This window comes from Anguilla anguilla, chromosome 1 (assembly GCF_013347855.1).
Source record: "Anguilla anguilla isolate fAngAng1 chromosome 1, fAngAng1.pri, whole genome shotgun sequence".
NCBI lineage: Eukaryota > Metazoa > Chordata > Actinopteri > Anguilliformes > Anguillidae > Anguilla > Anguilla anguilla.
Window position 1 is genome coordinate 57,072,817 of NC_049201.1, and position 25,525 is coordinate 57,098,341.

General features: G+C 40.1%; 1 protein-coding gene and 1 long non-coding RNA gene across 2 annotated transcripts in view; one reads left to right on the top strand and one right to left on the bottom strand.

Moving 5' to 3' along the window:
* The window catches only part of znrf2b (zinc and ring finger 2b), a 37,146-nt gene extending 11,908 nt beyond the window's left edge, over positions 1–25,238 (bottom strand). The window contains exons 1-2 of the mRNA XM_035415665.1: positions 24,795–25,238; positions 3,281–3,376 (exon numbers count right to left, since the gene is read on the bottom strand). Coding sequence (XP_035271556.1) covers positions 3,281–3,376; positions 24,795–25,209 — 511 coding nt within the window. The 5' untranslated portion in view covers positions 25,210–25,238. The remainder of the gene's footprint in view (positions 1–3,280; positions 3,377–24,794) is intronic.
* Positions 23,440–25,525, top strand: LOC118226220. Its single transcript, XR_004764991.1, has 2 exons — positions 23,440–23,728; positions 24,803–25,525. It is a non-coding gene; the product is annotated as an uncharacterized LOC118226220 (long non-coding RNA).

The window sequence follows — 25,525 nt, forward strand, 5'->3', positions numbered from 1 at the left end:
TGTTGAAAAGACATCACCACCTCTGACAGCCACACACAACCTGCCACTCTAAAATGGAAAAGACATTAATCTTTTCGATATTCAGAATCAGACCCAATCATTTAAAATATGTGTATTCATAGTCCTCCTTAAATCCATGAAAATGAAATCTATTAAGCCTAAACAACACTTAGAAATAAAATGCCCAATGATCAGGTGAAAAGTGAAAAGTCCAGGGGTCAGAAAGTAAGTCCTATTATGTGTTTCTTCTACCCATGGACCCAGCCAACTGATTTTACTAATAGTTCTACCTCCTGGCTGAAGAACTGTGCAAATGAGCACATCCAGGTGATTGGAGCAAAATACTTGGGAGGACTTTTACTTTCTGAACCGGGATATTCCACATCTGCCAAAGATGCCTGTATGCCATACTATATGCTCATCTTCCTTACATCTCTTACTGTGATGGTTGATTATTAATTATATCACCTGTCACATAAAACTGTAAGGACTGGGAACGTATAGATACTGCTATTAAATGATTGTTAATGGCTTTTGTTGCAAAGATTCTAGCTTGCTTCTGCTTGGTTAAGGGAAGCATTTTTAGTGATAAAAGTATTGTTTGCTACCCCCATGTCTGTATCCAGTTCACATCAGTTAATGTACAATTCTGGGTCACCAGAATCAACAGGCCTCCTCTTAGGATTGTTGGCACCTCATCCTGCAACAGCAAATGGAATGTAGCTTTTATAAACGTCATTGAGTTCAGTCTGAGAACATGATTATGTGGTATGGCAAAACAAGGCCCTATAATATCTGGGCTGGGGTCAGTATTACCAATCAGAAATATGATCTTGATTAGAACAAGAGCCAGACGGCATTTAATCTTCCATATTCCAAAGTACATGGGCCACAGGTTCTAGTTCTGCACTGTAACCAGGCCCTTTAAAGCTATCAGTATCTCTCTGGGTCAGATTGTTACAACACACACGGGATCCTGGTTCCAATACAAACAGCATCTGATTGGGCAACATGGGTAAATTATTTCCCACATTCATTTACAAGTGCACTGGGGATCAATTCAAATCCATTTCTCTTTCATTTTCCACATATTATTTTTAAAGCAAGACATTGCTTTGTATTTAACAGCATGGCAGGCAGCAATTATGACTGCACTGTGATAAACGTGCCACCATGAATGGACTGCATTTATATAGCGCTTTTATCCAAAGCGCTTTACAATTGATATCTCTCACTCACCCATTCACACACACACACACACACACCAATGGTGAAAGCCTGTCATGCAAGGTACCAATCAGCTTATTGAGAGCAATTAGGGGTTAGGTGTCTTGCTCAGGGACACTTCGACACGCCCGGGGGGGGATCGAACCGGCAGCCCTCCGACTGCCAGAGAACCGCTCTTACCTCCTGAGCTATGTCACCCCCATGAATAGTAACACAGCTGTAAATAAATAAAAAATCTGCACTAGGAATCCTGGTCTTTGTCTCTGCACAGCAAATCGAGCGCTAGAGTTAATTAAACTGGAACTGAAAGAGAAATTTGCAGCCAATGGGTATTGATTCAGTCCTGTCTGGGTTTCTGTTTTTAAGTGATCTGCAAGACTGGAGCAGCCTGGACATAAAAGCATTTGGCTGTCATGGTGCCAGTGCCTTTACATGCTGGGCAGGCACAGAGAGGATATAAAGCTGAGCGGCCCTCCTCGGCCACGCCAAAAAAGCAGCCTGTGCGTACTATGGATACATACGTTCGGCCTAAATCAAAATATGCTGATTTCGGACAAATAAAGCAGCCATCATCTTGATTGCTGACTGACACAGAGAGAGATTGGGCCTAGAAACTTTTGGTTTGGAGAGGTGGAGATGCAGAGACAGAGGCAGGTTAGGTGCTGCAGCCATCGCTTGCTCCACGGCCCAGTCTCTTTGAGTCTTGCTGCGCTCTTCTTTTGAAACACTTGATGGCGTCATCACTTCCTCCAGTAGCAGGAGGGAAAAAGGGAAACTGTGGCCCCAGTACTAAAACTGGGCAGTCTCTCAGAACTCCTTTCACACTAAAAGGGTCCTTTCAGTGATGATGATGGATTTCTTAAGCTTTTCTGTGGCATATTGTGAACACATTAGTGCCATCCGACATTTGACACAGATTTTCTTAAGCAATGAGAAGTCTCATTTAATTAATCAGAATTAATGAATTAATTGAATAAATCTGCTTAAAAATATAACAATAATAATAATAATAATCATCATAATAATAATCATAATAATCATAATTCATCATCATATTATTATTATTATTAGTAGTAGTAGTAGTAGTAGTAGTAGTAGCAGTATTATTATTATTATTATTATGTGTGAGAGTGATCTCTCACACACAACTATGCCTAGTTACTGTTAGTAAACCACTGGGGAGGGATTCAAGTATTTTACAGAAGCACCATGTCTCTGCCCTTCTTACGAAGCCCTGAAAAACACCTCTTTGGGATTGACATGACAGTCAACAAATTCCCCCAGGTTGAGAGAGTTGCTCAGCAGACAGTGTTCCCTGATGGCGGTGTCAACATGTCAGACAGGTAGGATTACCCTGCCATTCACTTTCCCCTGGGAAGCCCCAGTGAGTGCTGGCAGGGCCAGAAGGAGCGCACCCAAATTAGGCCTCTCATCTGTCACTCGTGCACACAGCGGCATTCCACATGGATGTGCCAGCAGCAGGCAGACACACACATATACTCTTACCGAGCAGTGAAATGCCACAGGCACTGCAGGGTGTGACAGGGACCAGAGGCCAGTGGGATTAGTGGGGTCACCAACACCGGCTCAGAGACCCCTTAACAACAACACTTACGACACAAGCTTCAATTCTGGCAGCTTTGGTGAAAGCTGTACAACGCTCAACCACTTGGAAGGATTCTACCAATTTTAACATGTTTCTACATGAAATCACCTCATGCAAATGTGATCTGACATTCTTCTGATAGCTTAGTTCCATTGCCACCCCTTGATCAAAAGGGAGGCAATAGTTGCGTCCAAACTGTATCTGTTGAATGGCTTGGGAAGACATGCAATCATGCAGTAATTCAGCAAAGCCACTCTGACTTCTATCGGTGTGCAAGACTCAGCAAGTCAAGGTAAATGCAAATTACAAATGAGTCTATTGAGCAGTGTTTGACATCTGTTTGACATAAATTCAACTTTAATACATCTCATAGAAACCCGCCATTGCAGCTGCAAGATGTGAAAGGGACTGGCCAAGGTCTTGATAAATAATAGAGGGTGATCTTACCATTGTAGGTCACCCGTGGTTTGGTTAAGCACATGACCAGGTGCAGGTCCATTTCATCTGAGGACACAAACTTGGAACAAACAGGGCACTTGAAACCTACAGCGAGAGAACAGAAGCACTTGTGAGCAAAACCAGATCACCCGTCAGATTTTTCATCCCTGTATTTCATAAATGGCAACTTATTAAAAAGTCAAAACATTTCACAGATGTGGCTGGGGGGAAAGTGGGTGGTGTTGACAGGCCAGTGTATATGCCAGAGGTGGGAGATTCCATCCATGGAAGCCAGTGTTAATGTAGGTTTTTGTTTCCACCAGTTATCTTGATTCAGTTACCTAATGAGTTCCATATATCTACGCTGGTTAGGTAAGAACAGGGCCATAGTGGAGGGTAAATGCATGTAAACACTGTTGTAGCATTCAGTCCACCGGAGAAGAGGATTGGTCTCAGTTGTGCCGGCTGGTGGAGAGAGCACACGCACCTGGGTTGCATTAGCTAATCAGCCCGGGTGCTTAAAGGTGTGCTGCTCTCCACAGTTCGGGGCCGAGAGCGGGAGCTCATGCTGAGAGCGCAGTTATGATGTTCGGTTCGTTGTATTTTCTACTTGAGTGTGAGGAAAAAAAGAAAGTAGCCTGACCCTCAACTGGGATCTTGGAGGAGCTGGACCTGGCAGTGAAGGTGGGCCAGCTATGGGTGGTGCACAGGAAAGTGGTCGCACCGTTTTACTTTCTTTTGTCTTTGTTATTTTAGCTTGTTGTTTTAGTTTGTTTTCGCCCGGAACCCGTGAGGGGGAAGGGTGAAGAGGGTTGTTCATTTTATTTCGTGTTTGTGTTGGTGCGCTCTCTCTCTCCATGCGGCAACCAACGGTGTTCCCCGGCACGGCCGTATCTCCCACCCAGGGGTGTCACGCTGGTGTGACATTTGGTGCCGAAACCGGGTGGGAGCGGTCTCGGCGTAAGCCGAATTAGCCTTCGGCTGAATTTTCGGGGTGGAGGTATGTAGCATTCAGCTCGCCGGAGATGCGGATTGGCCTCGGTTACGCCGGGTGGCGAAGAGAGCACACGCACCTGGGCTGCGTTAGCTAATCAGCCCGGGTGCTTAAAGGTGTGCTGCTCTCCACAGTTCGGGCCGGGAGCTCACACGAGAACGCGCTATTAGGATTTTAGTTTCGCTTTATTTGTGGAATTGTGTTCGAGGGGGAAAAAAAAAGAAAGTAATACTCAACTGGGATGTTGGAGGAGCTAGACCTAGCCGGGAAGGACAGTTATACAAGGAGGATTTCTACAGGACGCAATCTCATTAGGCTGTGTCAGGACTGAAGTAGATTTGTAGGTAACATGTCTACAACAGTTTATACTAATCAGTACAAATCTTGAAGAATGATATTGTCAGCAAGGTGAGGATTAATTGACACGTTTAATTTTCCAAAACCAGCAGTTTTAACTTAACACCCTCTTTGATGTCCGGTACTCTGAATACCGAACACAGCTGCATCAACAGTCAATCAGTTAAATTGCCGAATTCATTGGTAGGCAGAGCAAACTGTATATCGACCTTTATCAAAATGTACAAGATGAAAATTAAAATTCGGCATCTATTTTATGGCATCTTTGCAAAGTTATTCTCATAAATCGTGTATGCCAATTAAACCTGTTAATTGATCAATTGCTATGAAGACAATTGCTAAGATTAGTGCTATAGGCCGACAGGTAGTTTTTATTAATATCCATTGTTTTATAATAATCTGATATACAGTGGTTAGACGTATTAAGCAAGGAGATATAAATATTAAAACATGGTCACACAATAAGTACAAAGCCAATATAATAAAGAGCACATGCATAGAATAACACAAAGACAACAGAGATTTTTGTATAACCTCTCCCTGTTTCAACAATTATCTATACAGGAAGGGCATGGCAGCCAAGGAATTTAGATCCCTTAGAAAATCTAGGCCATCTGGAGAAGTGTTGGCATAGGCCATTATTTTGTCAGGAGCCAAGCAGGAGAGAAAGACAAAGGCCTCGCTGAATCTTTATGATCTTGATTTAGTTTAATGACTGACCTGGGTTTATGCGCTTCATTTTGACAGCGCTAATAAAGAAGTTCCACAAAGCATGAAAATTGCACACTGGCATCTTGGACAGTGAATTTTTTTTATAAGCTCCTCAAACCTCAGTGAAATATATTAGAAACTTGAAACCCTGTTATTCACCAATATTGCTCATGCTGAACAAATACAGACATAAAAATTCAAGTTCCCACTTATCTGAAGCTGTAGAATTGTAGAATACATAATATATTTGCCCTACAAAAAGATCCTGATTTAATTTGTTTATAGGCTGAAGTTATAGGGGAACTGAAAGCTGCAGAAGTTATGGTTAATAATAAACACGGTGTGTTGCAACAGCTTCCTGGGGCAGGACCAGAGACACAAGAGCACTTGTATACTATACAGCTCCTCAAAGTGAAGTCCAAATTATGCAGGTAAAGATCCTTTCAAGTTACTGACTCACATAAATATAAACCCTCTCATGATATCACAAAGAGCTCTGCATTACCCACACTGAGGGTGACCAGTTCCATTCTTTTCCTCCATGCTGGACTCTATACCAGAGACCAGACTGAGCTGCGCCAGATAAGAGCTGAAGTAGTGACTGAGTTGAAACACAGCACTCAGTCCATCACATGCATGAGTGATTTAGGTCATGGTAACAAAGGGCAAAATGAATAAGTGTATGTGAAGCCTAGGACAGCTTTTGACACCGCTTTATACACACACGCGCACACACGCACACACACACACATAACTTGCGCTTCTCCACCTCAGGCAAAGCTCAAAGTCTACACAGACAAAAGTTTGACTGCACTTTGTATAATGAATGATTTATTTTTTTTATTCATTTTTTGTTATAGTGCATCCATGTTTTTTGTGTGTGGGTGGGGGAATGGGGGTTCAGGTGGCCAGCTAACCTCATCTCAATATAGTCAGACAAGAAAAGGCTGCATTGTTAAATGTTTGCATGTTAAAAATACATAGCCAAAGCCTGTGCTGCAGATACACATATCTTTCAGTTCCTTCTCTGAAGCTAAAGGTCAAAAGGTCAGTCGGTTCATCTCCTAATACCTAACACATTATCCCCTGCATTTAATTACAACCAACTGTGTAGAATCCCATGTACTGTCCCATAAAAACTTACTTCCACGCAAATGCATTATTACTGCAAAGCAGTGGCCCTGTGGGTGTTCAAGAACAGGCTTGATAGAGTACTGGATACTGTCTATATTGTGGACAAAACTGACTTGATGAACTGAATGGCCTGTTATTGTCATCAGATTGTTCTGACCTCACTTGACAAGTAAGGTCCCACCAATCTGATAGTGAAGATCTGAAATAGACAATACAACAGTAGTCACTGTTGTTGGACTCTTAAATGTGGAAATGCAACATCCCCAACCCTTTCTCATGAATCAGACATGAAAATCATTTTCCTGTATAAAAATGAAAAAAAAATGCATCAGTTTCTGGGCTTTCGTTTGATGCACCAATGATTAAGCTGGGAAATACAGTGATAATTACAATTATCATAATAATTGTATACAAAATGCATATTTTTCGCTATGAGGATATCTATCATCGAACATCATTAATTTAGTCATTTGGTAAGCTGTTTGAAAGGATAGTGTTCTCATTCCTTCCAAACCTCCTAAGGACCATACAACTTGCCAAGAGAGGGGAAGAAAACATGGGTCTATATGGCCTGTGTAGCCAATGACAGCCTGCGATCCATATGGACTGCATAATTGCTCAGTTGGTCTATTCTCCAGCCTGGGGGGTCCATTTTGAGACCAAAAAGGCAAGTGGCAAATTCTTGGGCAAGCACTGATTGGCACAGAGCAAAAAAAAGACATTTTAATTACACTAATAAATGTTTCAATTTTAAATTAAAATGCGTGGTAAAAATGTGACCATGCACAAGACCAATTAATGTGACCATGCACATTAATTCACAACAATGGTTTAAATTAACTGAGCGGGATTTGATTTGGAGTTGTAGTTTCATCATGTTTTAAATACACCTATTTTGATCATTTATCTTCTGGTTTCAAATTAGCATAGGTTTTGTATTGCTTGTCACAGACATTGCAAAGCAACATAACAGCAAGTCTATTTGCATGTGTCATGGTTGTAACATCTGCATACAGAATATAAATAGAACATACATATAGACGGGTACAGAAGAGGTAAAACCTGGTTTCCACCTCACACATGATCAGTAATTGGCCAACAGATGACGTAAAGCCAACCTTTATTATTTTAGCCTGGCCCGGCTGGCTAATAGGCCGTCTTCATGTTTGTAATGAAACCCGACTACATAAGGCCAGCGAAGATAGCTGCTTCGATTGCGTTTTCTCTACATGTCGGCAAGACCTGCCTAACAGTGAAGGACATTCACAGGATAATCCATTCAGTTACTAGTGCCCACACTAGCAAAAAGGAGAGAGTAACCCCTGACAGGTTCTGCTGACATGGCAGTGCATGCCCCCCAAAGCGGCTAGCACATACATTTTAAAAACATTTATTTTGTCAAGTTAAGTCACAGATGAATATTTTATGAGCATCTGTTTAAAAAATCTAATTCTTATTATTTTTGGGTAAAACTAATAAATAAGTAACTAAATAAAATTGGGAGATGATTCATAAATGGCACCCCCCGGCACCTATGGCTGCACACCCCTGCCAATTCAGCTTTTCTGCAGCTTTTGCCTTGTACCTCTTTCTCTCTAGTCACCGTTACTGCTCAGCATGTACTTTTCTTTATATGAATATATAGCAACTGAGTAAGGGCAGGGCACATTGCTCAATTCTGCCAGCATCTAATGTGCATGCTGCTAAACCCAAAGCTTTTTTAATATGTATATATGAACGTAACAGCATGAGTGTGAAGATGAAGGCCTCTTCACTAGAAATTTGTTTAAAATGTTTTAATGTTATCTAGAAATATCTGTTATAATCAAGCTCAAAAGTTACATTTATTTTATACTGAGTGAGACAATGCATGGATTATCAGACAGATAAAATAATGATTGCTACAGATTTCCAGGTTTCATTATGTTCGAAACACTTAATGTGAGGTCTTTTCATTTTCATAACCAATTCACTGCATTTTTAGCTATTTGTATAATGCTTTTGATAATTGATAATGGATTTTGAAGCCCAACTGTATCTGAAGAGGATTAATTAATAACTCTTTTGTAAACAGTTGTTTCAGCTGATTTGGGAGAACAATGATTAATTCAGCAATTAACACATTACTTCAGTCTACCTTAAACTGCTGCTGGTCTAAACGTGTGACTGATTAAGGCTAGTTGCACACCTGCTGGTGATTATAATTAACATGTCTTTAAAGCAGGTGTGTGATGAGCAGGAAGGGGGCCATTTTGTAGGGTTGAGGTCTCTTCTATGGAAAACATGCAAGTCTCTTGTTGTAATTCTTTTGAATAAATGCCCTTTTAAAGATACTCTTTCTCTCAGATGGCTTTAAATTATTCAGCCTGACAAAGTAGTGACCTGCTTTGTCACAATGAGAATTAAAGATATCAAAATATTCACATTTCATTTGCTCAATTAACAAACATTACAACAGAATTATCAGTGACCATTGGCAGGTCTTTCATTTTTGTCGCACGCAGTACTATTCTCTTTGTTCATGTCATATACACAATTTTGAACTGAGTAAAGTAAATATATTAATTAGAAAAATATAGATTTTTTGGCAAAAACAATATACTTAATTGAATCTATTAAAAACTTCACACTCTTATGGTACCAAACAATGGTCCATAAAAGTGACGATACCAAAAGTATATCTCAATACTCAGTGACAGAAAATGATCTAGAACACACAACACACTACACTGCCAATTACAGTGGAGCACAGGGCACAAGGCATAGATTTACAAAGTAATTGTGATTGGACTTTGCTTGTATCACATAAGGAAGTAGAGTACATGTACTTTTGTACAGTAAAACCAATCCCACCATTAATGTACCAATCTAGCTATCCAGTGAGTCGCACTAGATGATTGCATGATTACCCCGTTTCAACTCAAAACATTTGTACAACGGTAAAATGTAAAGCAAGCTCATGGTGAATAATTAAAATGTTAGTTACATATAAAAACAAAGCCAGGCACTGTTTATGTCTGAAATTTCTAGACTAAATTTTTTTTTTTTTTTTTACATAAGGAAAATGGATTTTACTTCTCATTTAAATGGCAAATGATGCAAGACTGAGGACAGGGCAGCATTGAAAGTACAGGGAATATCCTGCTTCCAGGGGAAATATCCAGTTTTACATGCTACTACATCTACTGTATATACCAAGCAACACAAATTGGCCTTGATGCCGACACCCGCTAAGTGTAGGAAAAGAAAGACAACAGTAATTTTGTGATATAATGTCATATTTTATTTTTTACTCAATTAACTGTTTACACAGCACAAACAAGTTCTGTACATGCACTCACTATATGACTTTTGACCTTCCCGTCTCACAGTAGGGACCATATATAGCAAGGCCTCTGGTGCAGGATTGCTGGTGTACAGATTGGCTTGGAGGAGGGGGTGAGGAGGGGGGTTAAATCAATGTGACATCTGAAGGTTCATCCTATTGATGAAAAATCTAATCTGGGGAAGGGCCCGTGGACACATGTATAATTCATATCCCCTGCCACTGCCCCTCCAGGACAAGCAGGACGACAAGCATAAATAAAATCTGCTTTTTCAGGCCGGAGGTGTAATAACAAGCCCCTTCTTGACAAGTTGACAAGTGAAAGTGATGATGACAGGAGTGGACTCAGTGTTCAGTCCTCCTTCCTCCCTACACCTCCGTCAATGCACCTCACGAAGAGACCCAGTGAATAACGTTAAGTATTGCCAAACACAGCTTATGAGATCAGGACTCTACAAAGGGACATCTCCACCCATCACCACCTAGACAGAGAGCTTCTGTGGACAGATTTGTGACAGAACTAGAATTACTTTTAAGTTCAGGGAGTTCTTGGTCTCCTTTAATTTCACAAGTTTTCTGTACACAGGGCTGTGCCAGCTGCAAATAGAGAGAAATCTCTGCCAGCAGGGGCGTGCCAATGAGACCACACCCTGCCAGGTGATCCCACGGGGGTTTTTCTGATGTGTTCAGGTCACCCTCTTAAATAGCCTGGATGCAATTGAGGTCTCTCTCTTGGTAGAGTGAGACCAAAAACTCTACTGGCAACTGGAGGGAAATCGCATTTGTTAATGCTAAGCAGATTGATAGTAAACGGGAATGTGATTGGTCTTCGTGATTGAACACACCCCCAAGAGTACTCATAAAATTCTGGGGATTCCTTGTAAGCAGGGACACAGACTGTTTGATTGTTCCTGAGCAGCAATATCATCCCCATGTGAGTTCCTGTGAGGTCAGGAAATCACTGTACACTGCTGTGAAAAAGTATTTCCTGATTTCTTCTATTACTGCGTATTTGTCACACTGAATGGTTTCAAAATGTAATATTAGACAAAATGAATTCAAGTAAAAACTAATTTTTTTAATTATTATTTTATCTTTTTTGAGAGCCATTTTATCCAAACAGAGAACACTTTCTTCAAGAAATTCCATTTATACATGTCAAAAGCATTCCAGCTAGCAGACCACACTGGGACTTAAAGATCTATAGGACTTTAAACAAAACTGAATAAGTTAAATTTACAATGCTGTTTCCTTTACTTCATGAACTGCACATGTTGACATAAATATTACCTGCAGGTATCACAATTTTTTTATGACACATTTCTATTCCTAAGACCCTATTATCACCTGTACACCCTGAGAATATTTGGGCAAGAAAGCCCTTTCCACAGAAGTGCATTCTGCCACCCACTGCTTTTCATTCCACTACCAGGCACACAGTCAGTGAAGTAGAACTCCTCCAAGGGAGGTGACAGAAACTGAGTCGATGTCGATCAAGCACAGTCAGGCCTTGTGCATTGTACAGTGCTGCTATTACCATCAAGTTTAGTGCTTCACAGTTTCAAAAGTAAGGTGTTTGAATGTATAGGGCCTATTCACTCAACTATAGCAAGCCAATTACAAGTTTTTTGAGTATTTTGCAGATTTTGCCTCATTTGTTAAAAAACACACAATTTATAATAGCACACAACTTATAATATTTCATAAATCAGTCCCAGTATTTTCTAAAATAGTTAAATAATACGAAGGAACATTGATAAAAACCCAGAAAAATGTTGATTTCTGTACTACATTGAGAAAATAAAAAAATGATTTTGTCAATTCAAACATTCTTGCTCAGCCAACATACACCCTGTTATTTCCCATTGAAGATCAGGTAGTTGATCTGCAGGACTGCAGGGTTATCATTCTCTTCTATGGAGGACATAATTCAATTTGTGGTCAATAATGCCCCTAACAAGGTTGACCTCTGTTCTGTGTCTAATGTGCCTGTTCAGGCAATTGCCTTTATGAAGCCTGACAGTGAGCAGAAACACAGGCCAGCATACACAAAGACCTCACTGGGAGAAGCACAGCATGCCCAGGAAGAGCTGTGTGCAGGGCGCAGGGTCCCCATCCCTGCACCCTGCACACATGAGATGGGAGACATCCACCAATTACAATGAAGAAACTTCCGCAACGAAAAAAATAATAATTATGTGCCTCAAAAAACAGCTGTGACAGCCTGATGCCTGACAACTGAACATGGACTACAGGTAAAAATCAGGATGTCAGATTAACTCAAGGCATATTCAGTTAAACAAGCAGGATGGAAGGAAGAGCAGGCTCAGACTGGCAAGCACACATACACATTCTGATCAACTCATTAAACAGGGCTCCTTATAATCAACTTAATAAGTCAACTTATGTAAGACCAAAGGCAACAAAACATGGTCCACTGAAATACTTCAGAACACGGAATAGTAAGAAGACAAGGCTATATTTCAATGAATCATGGCAAACATAATACCTAAATCTACAAAGCAAACTGACAGATAAACTCCTATGCAGCTAAAGATTTGAAAACAATTTGAAGTTAGAACTGTTTGGATCTTACGTTCAGGTTTTGTGATTTCAGTCACATAAAAAGAGGAATACATGACTTTACTGTGAAAACAGTACATCATTTTCATGTTCTTTTCCTTTGGAACAGAAAGGAGAAAAGTGTGAGGGACATCCACTTGCCTCTTAAAATGAAGAAGTGCTCTAAAGCACCACGGATGACAAGCATGGATAGGGACATGGGAATGAAGCCAGCAAATGAAAACACTGACGAAGCGTTTTGTCAGAGACACTGAGCAGCCCCAATTAAACAGGCATCATTCTTCAAGAAAGTCAAACTACACATGTCAAAAACATTCCAATGAGCAAACCACACTGGGACTTAAGGATTTGTAGGACTTCAAACAAAACGGATTAAGTTAAATTTACAATGCCATTTCCTTTACTTCATGAACTGCACATGTTGATATGAATATTGCCTGCAGGTATGACAATGCATTTGAATGTGGTCTTCATAGTCTGGCACAGAAGAAGAGTTTGGCATGTTAGGTCCCAGTGTCGGGTTCAGGGAAGGACAAGAACTCATTAACTACAGCTGGGACAGTGCCCCAGGCCAGGTAAACAGACAGAAGGGGTCTACGCTCGGTAATCACAGAGGCAGTGTTTGCGTCAAGTGGACAGGCAGGCCCCACCAATAATGCAGGGGCTGTGGCTGTAGGGGGGAAATTCCACAGACTCATAATGGAAAAATGCTTCATCCCAGAATCATGCAGAATGTAGAACACACAGCCGTCCAACTATGAAATTAAACAGAGCCACAGAGAATTATGGGTATTGGTAGACCTCAGGTCTTATATTACTTGACTTGAGTCACTGTTAGCATAAGAATTGCAATTACCTGTAACTTGGTGTCTCAATACCTTGGCTGCAGAATGAAATGCCATTACCAGAAATGACCTGATTCTGACATTTACGGATGTTTCTGATTAGACAAATTCTCAGTCTACAATATTTTGCCAAATTACAGGAAATCATAATTTTCAAGGGAACTGAATAGTGGAGAGGAAGAGAGGAATAAAAGAAGAGAAAAGAAGAGAGGCAGAAACTTGAACAGAAGAGCACTGAGTAGAATGCGTTACAAACAGTGAATGAGTAAGAATGCAAAAGCAGCAGAATATTACAAATTAGCACAGCCATGTAAACATCCATTAGCTTAACATAATGCAAGGAAGTACTGAGATATCAAAACTGATAAATTTTAAAATAAATCCCAAAGAGGTATTTTAATTACGCAGTATTCACGTCAAATTTCAGCCTCCCTCATATTTTTGTCTGTATGATGCCTCTGTACTTTATACAGCAATACACTACTGTCCAATTAAACACTAATCTCACTATATGCATGGCAGTAGATACAGTTGTCCATATTTTATTACGGTGCATTTTAATACAGAGTAGCAAGGTCACTGAAAATGTAGGCTGGGGGCTCAATGTTTGAGAACCCCTGGCATAAATGTACAATAAGAAAAAATGCAAGCTATGTACAGTGAGCCAGAATGAAGGTGTCCTCTAAGCAAATTTAAATCATATCTGACAATTTACTCTTACCTGACTTTCACTAGCTGATCAGACTCATATTCAAACATCAGGCATACAGTGATTGTTAATACTCTTCAGCACATTCCTGGCATAAAGCACCTGCACAGCAGGTTGGAGAAGTCTTTTGGTGAACATCCTACATTCTTCCCACTTTTTCTGGTTAATCTATGCAAAAAGTGCTTGGCATAAAAAGGATTAAAATCGTCTTGGCAAAACTATTAAAGAGGCAGCCCGACAGGGAGAAGAGCACCTTCACAAAAAGAGGGAATGTGTCTCATCCATTAAAAAACGACAGTTCCCTGACCATCTATAAACCAAAGACAGATTCATCAAAGCAAGCCTTATGATTCTGATTTTTCTCATTCTTGATTTCAGAAGGTAATCTGTCCCACAGCTGGTGCTATTCACACGGGTCATCTGATACTGTGTTCATGAAACAAGCATGCAATCATTACAGTAGAATGTCAGTTCAAACATACTCAAAATACAGCATGAAGACAGTTATAGAATTGTGCATGTGATGTATGATACAGAAAGCACTTTCTCTTCATTATAAGGCAGAGGAAGATCCACAGCTCTACAAGATTGACCACAGAATTCTAGGCTGACTGGCCTACTCTTTCCCTGTCTATGGGAGAATCTACGTGTCACGTCTACACAACAGAACAGCCCCTTCACCTGATGAGTCACACAGCATGAGCCTGTGTAATTCCACAGATTGCTCTGTTGCCTTTTAGGTAGCAGTATGCTAATATGCGACTGTGGTGACTATATTAGGGCATGCTTACCTGCAACAGGGTGTTTGTATTCTGTACTTATGTTCCATATTAAATACTAACAATCTGCAACCTATGTGCAGGCACCTAACAAATAACATATCCATGGATAATCATGAAGTGAAATTAGTTGAACTGTAGTATAATTATTTTATTAATAATCCACCAGCCACGTGAAAACTCCACTTGCTTTTTAAGACATAGTAATTATTTTCAGTCCATTCTGGTTTGACTGATAACTCTTTTATCCAGTAGACAGTAGGACAGTATAAGCTTTTTCAATGGTGAATGGCTTCTTTCATTTGAAGTTTACAATGACTGAGAGCATCACACACACAGCAAGAATGGTTTCTTCACTGTAGCATTGCGCAGTCAACTGTAACATTACACAGTAATATACAAGCACTCGTTAAGGCGTAAATGCTTTTTTCCTTCGGTTTTTAGAAAATTTAACAAATTTTGTGAACTCATCAGCACGGCTAAAGCAAATTATAGCTATAGCCTGGACTGCAGATTTACTGAATCTGGTGGGCCTAATATATTCGCTGACTTATTTGATGCTGTTGTAATACAGCAGGATCCGCTTTATTGCAAAACCCATTTGTCAGGGAATTTTATGTGATTATCCAGCTAAGGGGAGTCGATTAGATGGAGGAGCCCAGTATATATATAGGCACACCTGCAAATTAGCACAAATAGTCTGCTCCTCCAAACACCAAATCATACTGTAGCTGCCACTAAATGTATAAAGTATGCAGACATGGTGAAAAGGTTTAGTTGTTGCTCAATCGAACATTAAAAATGGGCAACGTATATTTATAAATCATTATGCAATGTAATTGGACACAATTCGATGCAACCATCCAAAATATGGCTTATTGTTTATAATGGTTTCTGCAAATATGTAATCTCTTTACAATGGAATGAATGGGAATTGGTTTGGGATTTGGCAATTCTGTGCAAATACTCTAATTATGCAATAATCCATCATCCAATTAAGTGGATCCTATTGTAGCCCACATGTTTGATGTAGCTGTGTCTGTACATATTTTCATCAGATTTTTATGGACAACCTGACCTGCTTTATCTGGCTAGCTAGCCTAGTTCTGGCAGGCAGGCACAGAAGTTTAGGCTAGGGAAGCACGGATCTGAGGACGGTCATCAACACCATAGTTTGTCAGCATTTGATGACAGGCTGATATGAGTGCCATGTTTAACTGACTGAAGTGAAATTACAGGGTGGTTACTGCTGATGGCGTTAGTAGAATTTCTAGCTCCATGTTCGGTAAATCTGTTATGTCTGGAAGCTATAATGCTAGCTAGCCATTTTTAGCGATCTGAATTAATGTTTTGTCACTGTCCATTTCATTGTGCTTGCAGCCGTGAAGCCCTCTGCCATTCGTAATAGATATATGCAGCCACACTAGCCATGTGTGTTTGTTTACTTGTGGGTGATACATTTTCAGTGGTCCCAACCACGCCCACACAATCCTGAGATTGGATGGATTTTATGTCTGAATTGAAATGTGTGTTATTATAGTTATTGACATCACTTTGAATATATATTTGGTGGATGAGCAGTGGATATATCATCTGTGATAATAATGGTTATTTTAACTGTTTTCAGCCCCTTTACAATCACTTTAACAATGAGGGTTTAACTCATACCCTTTACAAAATCAACATGGGTGATGGAAGGTACAAGTTTGAGACCTTAGTTTAATGTTTCATCTGGAAAAGGTCAGTGCTCTTAATCACACCAGAAAATTATAATCTTTGTGCACCAACAGGAGTTTTAAATTATGATGCACTGGAGAATATGCCAGATTGTATGAAATTATTCATGTCTTGAAATTTGTGCAATAAATAATAACTGATTTTAGTAATTTGTCACATCTAATAAATCCACTGACTAGTCAAAAGGAAGCTATTTGTATGCAAATCTATTCCAAAACAATAAAGTTGTCTCAAAGTCAGGGGAGTTTGTTAGACCACCTGTCAAATATACACAAAGGACTAATTTGCACACAGCTACAGCTGTCAATGTTTGGCTTGTCATTGTTCTTGTGACAACGCGTACTACTCAACAAGATGAATGAATAACCATATTGAATAACCGCTATAGGAGCAACAGGTGAAAACCCTACCTACCACACCTTTCAACCTTCCTGTTCCACCTCTAAAATTACTCCTGGGCAACTGAATGTTGTGTCACTACATAGATATCATAACAGCTACTGCACTTATCTAAAAGAAATGCAAAATAAGAGAACAATCCAAACATACATAAACTTACGCATATACATGTGCACACACATATGCACAATATTCTGGAACCAGTACCATCTCCACTAACAGGAAATCCCAACATACACAAATAGATCTAGAAATCCATTTATTCTCCATTATCAAGGAGTCCCATTTCCTGTTGTGCTTTCCCTCCTTCCTTCACGAACCAAATGACCTTGTTCTGCAGATAGTCCACGGTGACAAGGAGTGACTAAATAGAAAATCCTTTGAGAAGAGATGGAAGCCAGCCAGATTTGGTGTGTGGGTATAGGGGGAGGGGGGGAAATCCATTACGGAGCAGAGCTTGAACTGCTGAAGCAGCAGATAGGGCCACCGTGCTGCTGATACACTATTGCAGTGAGCTAGTATTGACATGTCCCTGCTTTACCTCCAGCTCTGTTCCTGCTCAGCTCCACCTGTGTCTTCTAGAGACCATATTCCTATTTTGCTTTTGGTTCCAGTAGCTGTCTCTTATTCTAGCTTCTGTCTGTATTCAACATCCTGTGTTTGCTCTCGTTCCTATTCCTCTTCCAGGTCCTATACCTGGTCTGGTTAGGGTCCCAGTTTCACCTCTTATTGCTCCTCTGGTTCCTATTTCTGTTCCTGCTCTACCTCTTGTCCATACACTGGTACCTATTCTTGTTCCAACACCTATCCATTTTCTAGTTCAAGCAATGGAGGGTAGGAGATTGTAACAAATGTTAGAGGGGACAACACCTGCAAGCCTTCATTAATTAAAAAAGACACATCTAATGAGAGCTGTTTTAGTCTCCCACAATAAAACCAGACATCTCACCCATAGCTAATGGTGTGGGGGTGGAAAAGGGCATGGTTTCACCACATCAAGAGGGAAATTAGGCTTCTGTAAGACATGACTAAATATGTCTCTATAGATTAGATATAAGTGTTGTGTCACCATGGAGTCGTCACTATCCGCACTGGCCATGCCTCAGACACCTGCCCCCCCCCCCCCCCCCCATTTCATCATAACTATGTGGCTATGTGTGTGTCTGTAGCACTTTCCAGGAGTCTCCTGTGTCAAGATAGCCTTGCCAGAATGGCTTGAGTCAGCTGGTTCACACTCACACATAAAAGTTCTATAGAAAATTACACTGGAACACGGTAGCACATTTTACATTCATGGACCAATTTATAAATAAACCAAGTGAGGGAATCGCACAAAGCTCCATCTACCCTGCCATTTTTAAGATAGTAGTTTGCGCAATCCAAGGCCCACAAACGGAGAGGAATCCTCTTGGGTTGGCTCATGTAACTTTTGTGAATTGTGAAATTTTGTGCTCTGTCATGTACAGCACAAAAATTCACAAAAGTAACATGAACCAGTCATGTACAGTATGCTGTTCCCAGAAATCAACTCCATCCAATGAACAGCTGACATTTTTCATGCCTTGTCCATCAGTACTGCAATGCTTTTTTTACTTTAAACTTTTTGATTTTTTAAAAGCATAAAGAAAGGCATTAACAGACTTCTACAGTAGCTTTGAATGTTATGGACCAGTAATCACTGCAGCACAAATGCAGCCTCAAAATTTCCGTACATGCACAGGTCTCTCCTGTGTTCATTAAAAGCAATGTCCTCCCTCCCCAACAATGTTACAATGGGCAAACTAATGATGAAAATATGAGGAGAAAATAGATTGGATTTGGTGCCCCAGTTGCTCAGTGAATCATAAAAAGGTAATACAACGATGGACATTTCTTTCATTTTCAGTCTTGGCTGTAACTCAAGAATATAATGTAAACAAGAATGAGGATCATCTGTTACTGCACACAGTCATCTTTGTTTTAAAAAACAACAGAAACATCTCAACAGTCACAAAACAATACAAATTAATAGGACACTACCAGTGTATGATTATTACTGTATTATTGTAAAAACAAATGCAAAAATAATATGAACATATACTAGTACATTACGATAACTTGTGGTTTCATACAATCAGTGGTCACTTTATTAGATGCACCTATCTAGCACTGGGTAGGACCCCTTTTCCTTCCAGAACAGCCCAAATTCTTTGCAGCATGTACTCAGCAAGGTAACATTGCGCCATTACTGCATGTTTCAGTCACACATTCATGCTGCAAACTTCCCATTCCACCTTAAATTCTAGCTCTCAAAGGCACTCAACTGGATTGAAATCTGGGGACTGTGCAGGCCATGGAAGTAAAGTCACTGAAATATTTGTGGAACAAGCTTGAGATGATGTGCGTTTGTGTCATTAAACATTATCCTGCTGGAAGTACCCATTTGAAATAGAGTAGACTGTAGCCATAAATTGACGCACATCATCAGCAACAATGCTTTAGTATGCAATGACATTCAGTGATGTTCAGTTGGTATTAAGGGGTCTAATGTGTGCCAAGAAAACATTCCCCACACCATTACACTACTACCACCAGCCTGCACCGTTGACACAAAGCAGAATGGATTCATGTGGTTTATGCCAAATTCTGACCCTACTATCTGCATTTCACAGCAGAAATTTAGATTTGTCAGACTAGGCGATGTTTTTCCTATCTTCACTTATCCCACTGTCGCCTCATCTTCCTGTTCTTAGAGCTGACAGGACTAGAACCCTGCTTGGTCTTCTGTGCTGTAGCCCATCTGCTTCAAGGTTTGATATCCATCCATATTGGGTGAACCATGTATGAAATGCAGCCCTTTTTTATACATAGTCCCAAAAATTTGGGGGCTCAAAAGTCAATGCCAATAAAGCAGACCATCATGGGGTGGAAAAAGCAGACCAAATTATCAGTTCATAAACAGTTAATTCTCGCAAACCTACCAATCTGTCTGAATTAAAGCAGTTCTGCAATGATGAGTGGGCTAAAATTCCTTCACAGCAATGAGAAAAATTGACATCAAATTAAGGGAAGTGTTTGGTTTTAGTTATTTCTGCTAAAGGTGGTTCAACCAGTTAGGTTTAAGGGGGAATTACTTTTTCACAAGGGTGATATGGATGTTTGATTACTTTTTCAATAAATAAATGAAATAATTTTAAAAAATGTTACTCAGGTTACCATTGTCTAATATTACATTTTGTCTGAAGATCTGAAACCATTCAGTGTGACAAATATCCAATAAAATATATATATATATATGTGGCAAATACTTTTTCACACAACAGTAGCTAAAACATTGGGTGCGTCAAAATAAACTGCTTGGTACATTGTTAAGATGCAAGAACACACTGGCGAGCTCAGGAATGGCAAACAACCTGGTAGACCACAGAAGACCACTGTAGTGAATGACTGAAAAAGACTTTCAATTGTGAACAAAATCCCCTCGTCAACAGTTGAACAGAATATGAACACTCTGCAGGATGTAGACACGGACATGTCAAGGACTAAAATAATGAGAAGATTACACCAGCGTAGCAAGATGCAAACCACTGGCATGCCTCAAGAACAGAATGATTTGTGGAGAAAGAAAGGAACTGCTCATGGTTTCAATGGCTGAAAATGGCTGCAGTGCAGGATTTGCAACCAAGTACTAAACATGGCGAGTTTAAGATTACGTTAATTTGTCCAGTTACTTCTTGTCCTGTAAAATGGGGGGACTACGTATAAAAAGGGCTACAATTCCTATACTGGATATAGATCCTAATAACCTCCAATTAAAGTTGTCATTTTGTATTTTAAACACATATTCATTGTTTCATTTCAAATCCAATGTAGTGGAGTATAGAGCCAGAACAAAAAAATAGTGTCACTGTCCAAAATATGTATGGACTGCACTGTATACATATGAAACTGCTGCAAAAAGCTGGATCAGTTCTTGCCTTACTGATTTGTGAATGTACTCTAAGCATCTAAATTAACCATTAAATCATAGGAGATCTTACTACTGAGGCAATAAACAACATCTGGCCTGTAATTTTCCAAAATCCACAGTAGACCATAAAGGCCCACAACTGCTAGGTATCTCGGAGTCTGCTTACAATTTGCACAATTTTGCTTACAAAAATCCTGGAGGATTCCATCAAGGACCTTCTGAGACAGAAAATCTCAGTAGACTTTCCACCAGTCAAACAATTTGCACTACTCACAGCCTTTCAAATGAAATATCACATTATTTACAGCCAAGACTTCAAAACCACCAAAGACAATGGCCATCTGTGAAAGAATTTTTTTAGACCTAAGGACAGACAAATTGCAATACAGTGTTGGCTGCAGACCTTTTGTCTACTTCATTCCATATCTGAATGGTTTCAGGCAACAAAAAGGAGAAAGAGTCTGGTGTAGAGGCAATGACTAAAACACAGGTAGGTGTGTGTGTGTGTGTGTGTGTTTGTGTGAGAGTATGTGTGTTTGTGTGTGTGTGTGTGTGAGAGAGAGAGAGAGAGAGAGAGAGAGAGAGAGCAGAGACAGAGACAGAGACAGAGAGAGGCTTGTGGCACAATTTCACCTATATTTCAATGCTGGATAGTAGATTGACATCTCCTCCCTCCCCCACCCATCTTTAAAAAAAGGATCTCTTGTAATAATGAACCAATAACAGGAGTTCTTTATTGGGAGTCAATGACATCAGTCTCCAAAGCAGGAAACATTTACTTTTTTGTCTGCAGTATGGAGGGGTAGGGGTGACACAAGACTATTGTGGTGGCACACTGCCTCAGACCCTACACAGGCAATCTCATTGTGAGGCACGTGTGGGGGTCATGGGAGATGGGAGTTGGGGGTGGGGGTGGGGGGGTGGGGGGGGTGGGGACGATTGTTTTCACTACAGTCCTGTTAATCCAGAGGTGGTTAACGAGGGTCGTATGCATTTCTGGTTTTCAAGCCAACTTCTGGCCTAAATTACATAATTAGCCCAACCATTTACACCATCTGACATTGTAGCTACATTTCTTGATCAGTGTATGAATGACAGCAGAAGTCCTCCCTACATGTCCCTATATAAGACATTTTACTGTGATCTAATCTATGAGTGAACTAATGTTGCTGTATGTAGCCAAACAACTCATTTAGCCAGTGTAATTGGTGGAAACGAAAACCTGCACACACACCAGCCCTCCAGGACCAGAATTGCCCAGCCCTGTGTTTAACTGTAATGCAGACAACACTGCCTTCTCTTCTCTCGGGCCTACTGGGACACATTAGAAGAGCAGGTGTGATACAATGGTGGCATGAGGCAACTGCAATATTTTTTCGGTGGGTGCCTGGTGGCTCATCCTAATAAGCACCATTACAGCACATGGATGAGCCCAAGGTATGACACTGAATTTGGTCTGTAACAGTGCCAACTGTGGCCAGCAGCCCAGTGGGGCAACATTTAACTGGGGCTAGTGCTGCCCAAGGAGGAAGAGTTTCAGCCAGCCAAGATGACAATGTCTCATCCAGCACCGGGTTGCGGGTTTAGTGACATGCAAGCAGCTGTTTTGCCCACATAAGACCTAAGGTGAACTGGGGGGGGGGGGGTGGCTTGAAATTTGAATGTGCCCTGTTAAATCAGTGCCAGAAATGTTCCTTCTGAGGGACAAGATGTGAAAAAAATCCATACCTGGTCACCCATGTGTGTAAAAAAAAAAGAAAGACTACTTTGAGAAGTAGATAATTTACACTTTCATGAGCTTCAGTCAAGTGAATTATCAAACCAGTATCCTTATTCCTGTCAGGTTTTTACCTCAGACACAGAAAGACTGTAAAAATTCAGTGGAAAGACGAACACTACTTTCACTTATAATACTTTGCCTTTGACTGCACAATCACTCATCATGACAAACATAACGGACATGACATTAACACAGTGCACACTTCACAAGCTTTTTCAGAAACACAGAAATCTTACAACTTAAAAGTACAAGCAGGGAAGTAAGTTTCCCCAGCATCATTAACATGTCACTGATCATGCCAAAACAAGGTTAGGAGTGACTTTTTTTTGCAAAATGAGGACAAGCAGTAAGTAGTGTTAAATAGACAAACACTCTGGGGGATATCATAGACTCTGTAAATCCTAATTTCAATTTTTTCATTAAGCATCAGAAATCTGTAATTGTGTGCCAGTGAAAATGTATGGTTTTTTAATTGTTTTTTCTTATTTTTTACTTTTGACATTGACAAACATATAGCTGCAATAGTAAGCCATGGATGGCTTGTTCATCTATGAACAGAAGACGTGGAAGACAAAACTTAATTTAAAGGCAATGAAGGCAATCCACTGAAGACAATCCATTGCCATAAAAGCATAAAAGGGCTGGGTGGATTTTCTCTTTTAATAGCCATGCCAGACAAAAGTTCAAAAACACAACACACTGTGTTCATTGACAGAGATCGCTACTGAAGTTTCTGTGTTCAGCAACCTGTACTTTCTCCGGCTGAATGGCAGGTTTAATGTCATTAATGCCACAGCAGCTGCACAAAACAGGACTGAAGTACAGCTTCAGGCAGTGGGAGGGCTATCGGGTTCAAAGGCTGGACAGAATACACAGTATAAGACTGGAGCAGGAACAGCTAGAGAAGTGGTGCTATAGAACCTTGGCTCTATGACTCAAAGTCTCTGTTCCCCTTACAGTTGTTTGCAAACCCCTGAAAACAGTTCAACATTGAAAGTATTGCTTCAGAATAATTACATTTTAACTTTGCCTCCTTATTTAGTGATTTATGATTTCTTGAGATAAGTATAAAAATCAGTCCATGTTGTCTTAGGACGTGTAAAAAGTGGAAAATATGGCAAATAAAAAGAAAAGAAAATAATTCATAATAGTCACGTAAGTAATTGCTCTATTTCTTATGAAACTGTGTTACTTTAGTGAAATTGAATTTCCAAGAATTTTGTTTAATCCTTTATTTTTTATTTCACAAAAGCCATATTCCAAAGCAATGTACAGTCATAGATGATACAAGTACACTTTAAAATGTCAAGCAAAGAAAAGCATGTAAAATTAAGGCAATGCACAATGTTTTTTTCTCCTTTTTAAAGAATGTAATCTTGTAAATTCCTAGACAAAACTAATCCCACTACGAAAGACGACCCAGTGGAAACAAACAACGCTTCCTGATGCATAATCGGGGAGATCTAGGTTAGCTGGTCACATTTTAGAATTAGGATAAATAGGCAGATTTTATCACCACTACCTAACGAAACCGCTTTACCTCGGATGAATCGTTTAACTGAATCGGTCTGCGGCATAGATTATTTTATCAGCACTGACGGAATGTAGTTCCCGAGGATGAGAACTAATATGATGGCTTAATTTAAAGTCCATCTTTAATCTCTAGTTTTATTAGTCTACGTCATAGCCTGATATGTAATGCTATTCCAGAAATATGTTTTATATGGCACCCTACCGCACTCTTGCCCCCTAGAAGCCACAACCTTGTATCTGTAATTCGAATGTTGTGTCATTCCTATCTGTATCGCGGTGATCTTTTTCTTTGCTAAGTGATTGTCTGTCAGAGAGAAAGAATATGACTACTGCAGGTAATGTAATGCATTCTCGCATTGGTTCATAAAATTTACTAGTTTAGAATCTCGTTACAACGAACATACACATGATTAATACCTGGCGTTCTGACTTTTACAACTACTGAATGTTACAGTTTACTGCAGTGTCCCGAAGGAAGAATATATATTTATGTAATTGAATCAGTAGCCTGTTACTGCATCTGTTGATCTTTTAAACTAGTCGTTGTCAGACCATGATACTCCAACCGACTTATGAATATGAAATGTGCCTATAATAAAATGGCTATAAACAGTTGGTGTTGGCAAATATAAGTTTCTCTCTTAATCTTAAATTATTTAAATTCTCTTTTTATATCGACATTTCTTACCTCCAAAGAGATGAGGTGAAAGGTGTGCTGGGAGTGAACCAATCAAGAGCCGGGGAGCCCCCTGACCTCCACGTGACCTGTCCATGTCTCCAGCGGGTTCTTCTGGGGTACTGCTGCCGGACTCATGGGAGCTGTAAGCCCCACTATTATTGGGGATGTTGATACCCGACTGAGGCCTGGTTTCTGATCCACCTCCACTACCCCCCACCGATCTTGCCCTGGGGCCAACATGCTGAGCCGCAGTCGATGTGGCTCCCGAGGCCCAATGAGCTGAGGCACCATATGCGTGGAATCTCATTGCCATTGCTGCAGTTCTGCCATTGCCGTTACTAGTGGAGGTGCTCGACGGCAGATCCGAGCCCGAGTAAGCCCTGGTTCGACCATTAGCAGCTGGGCTGCTCTGTTTTGCCCCCATGTTTGCAGCCCTATGCCAATATGTCCACAGATTTCCTTTATTTATTTAAGACTGATAACCGGTGTGGCAATTGAGGTGGTTTTATGGCAATTAAAATGATTTTTAAAATTACAAAAATAGGTCCTTGCAATAAGATGGCAAAGAAAAACTACTTATAGTTATTTAAATCCCAATCATCATGTTATGAAAGTACTAACAACATAAAAGCGAACTAACAACAATGTAAAAGAAGTTTAGTAGCGAAGACTGCCAGTGCACTCCATGTGACAAAAAGAAATTAAACTAAATTAAATAAAAAACTTTTTTAAAGTGCTCA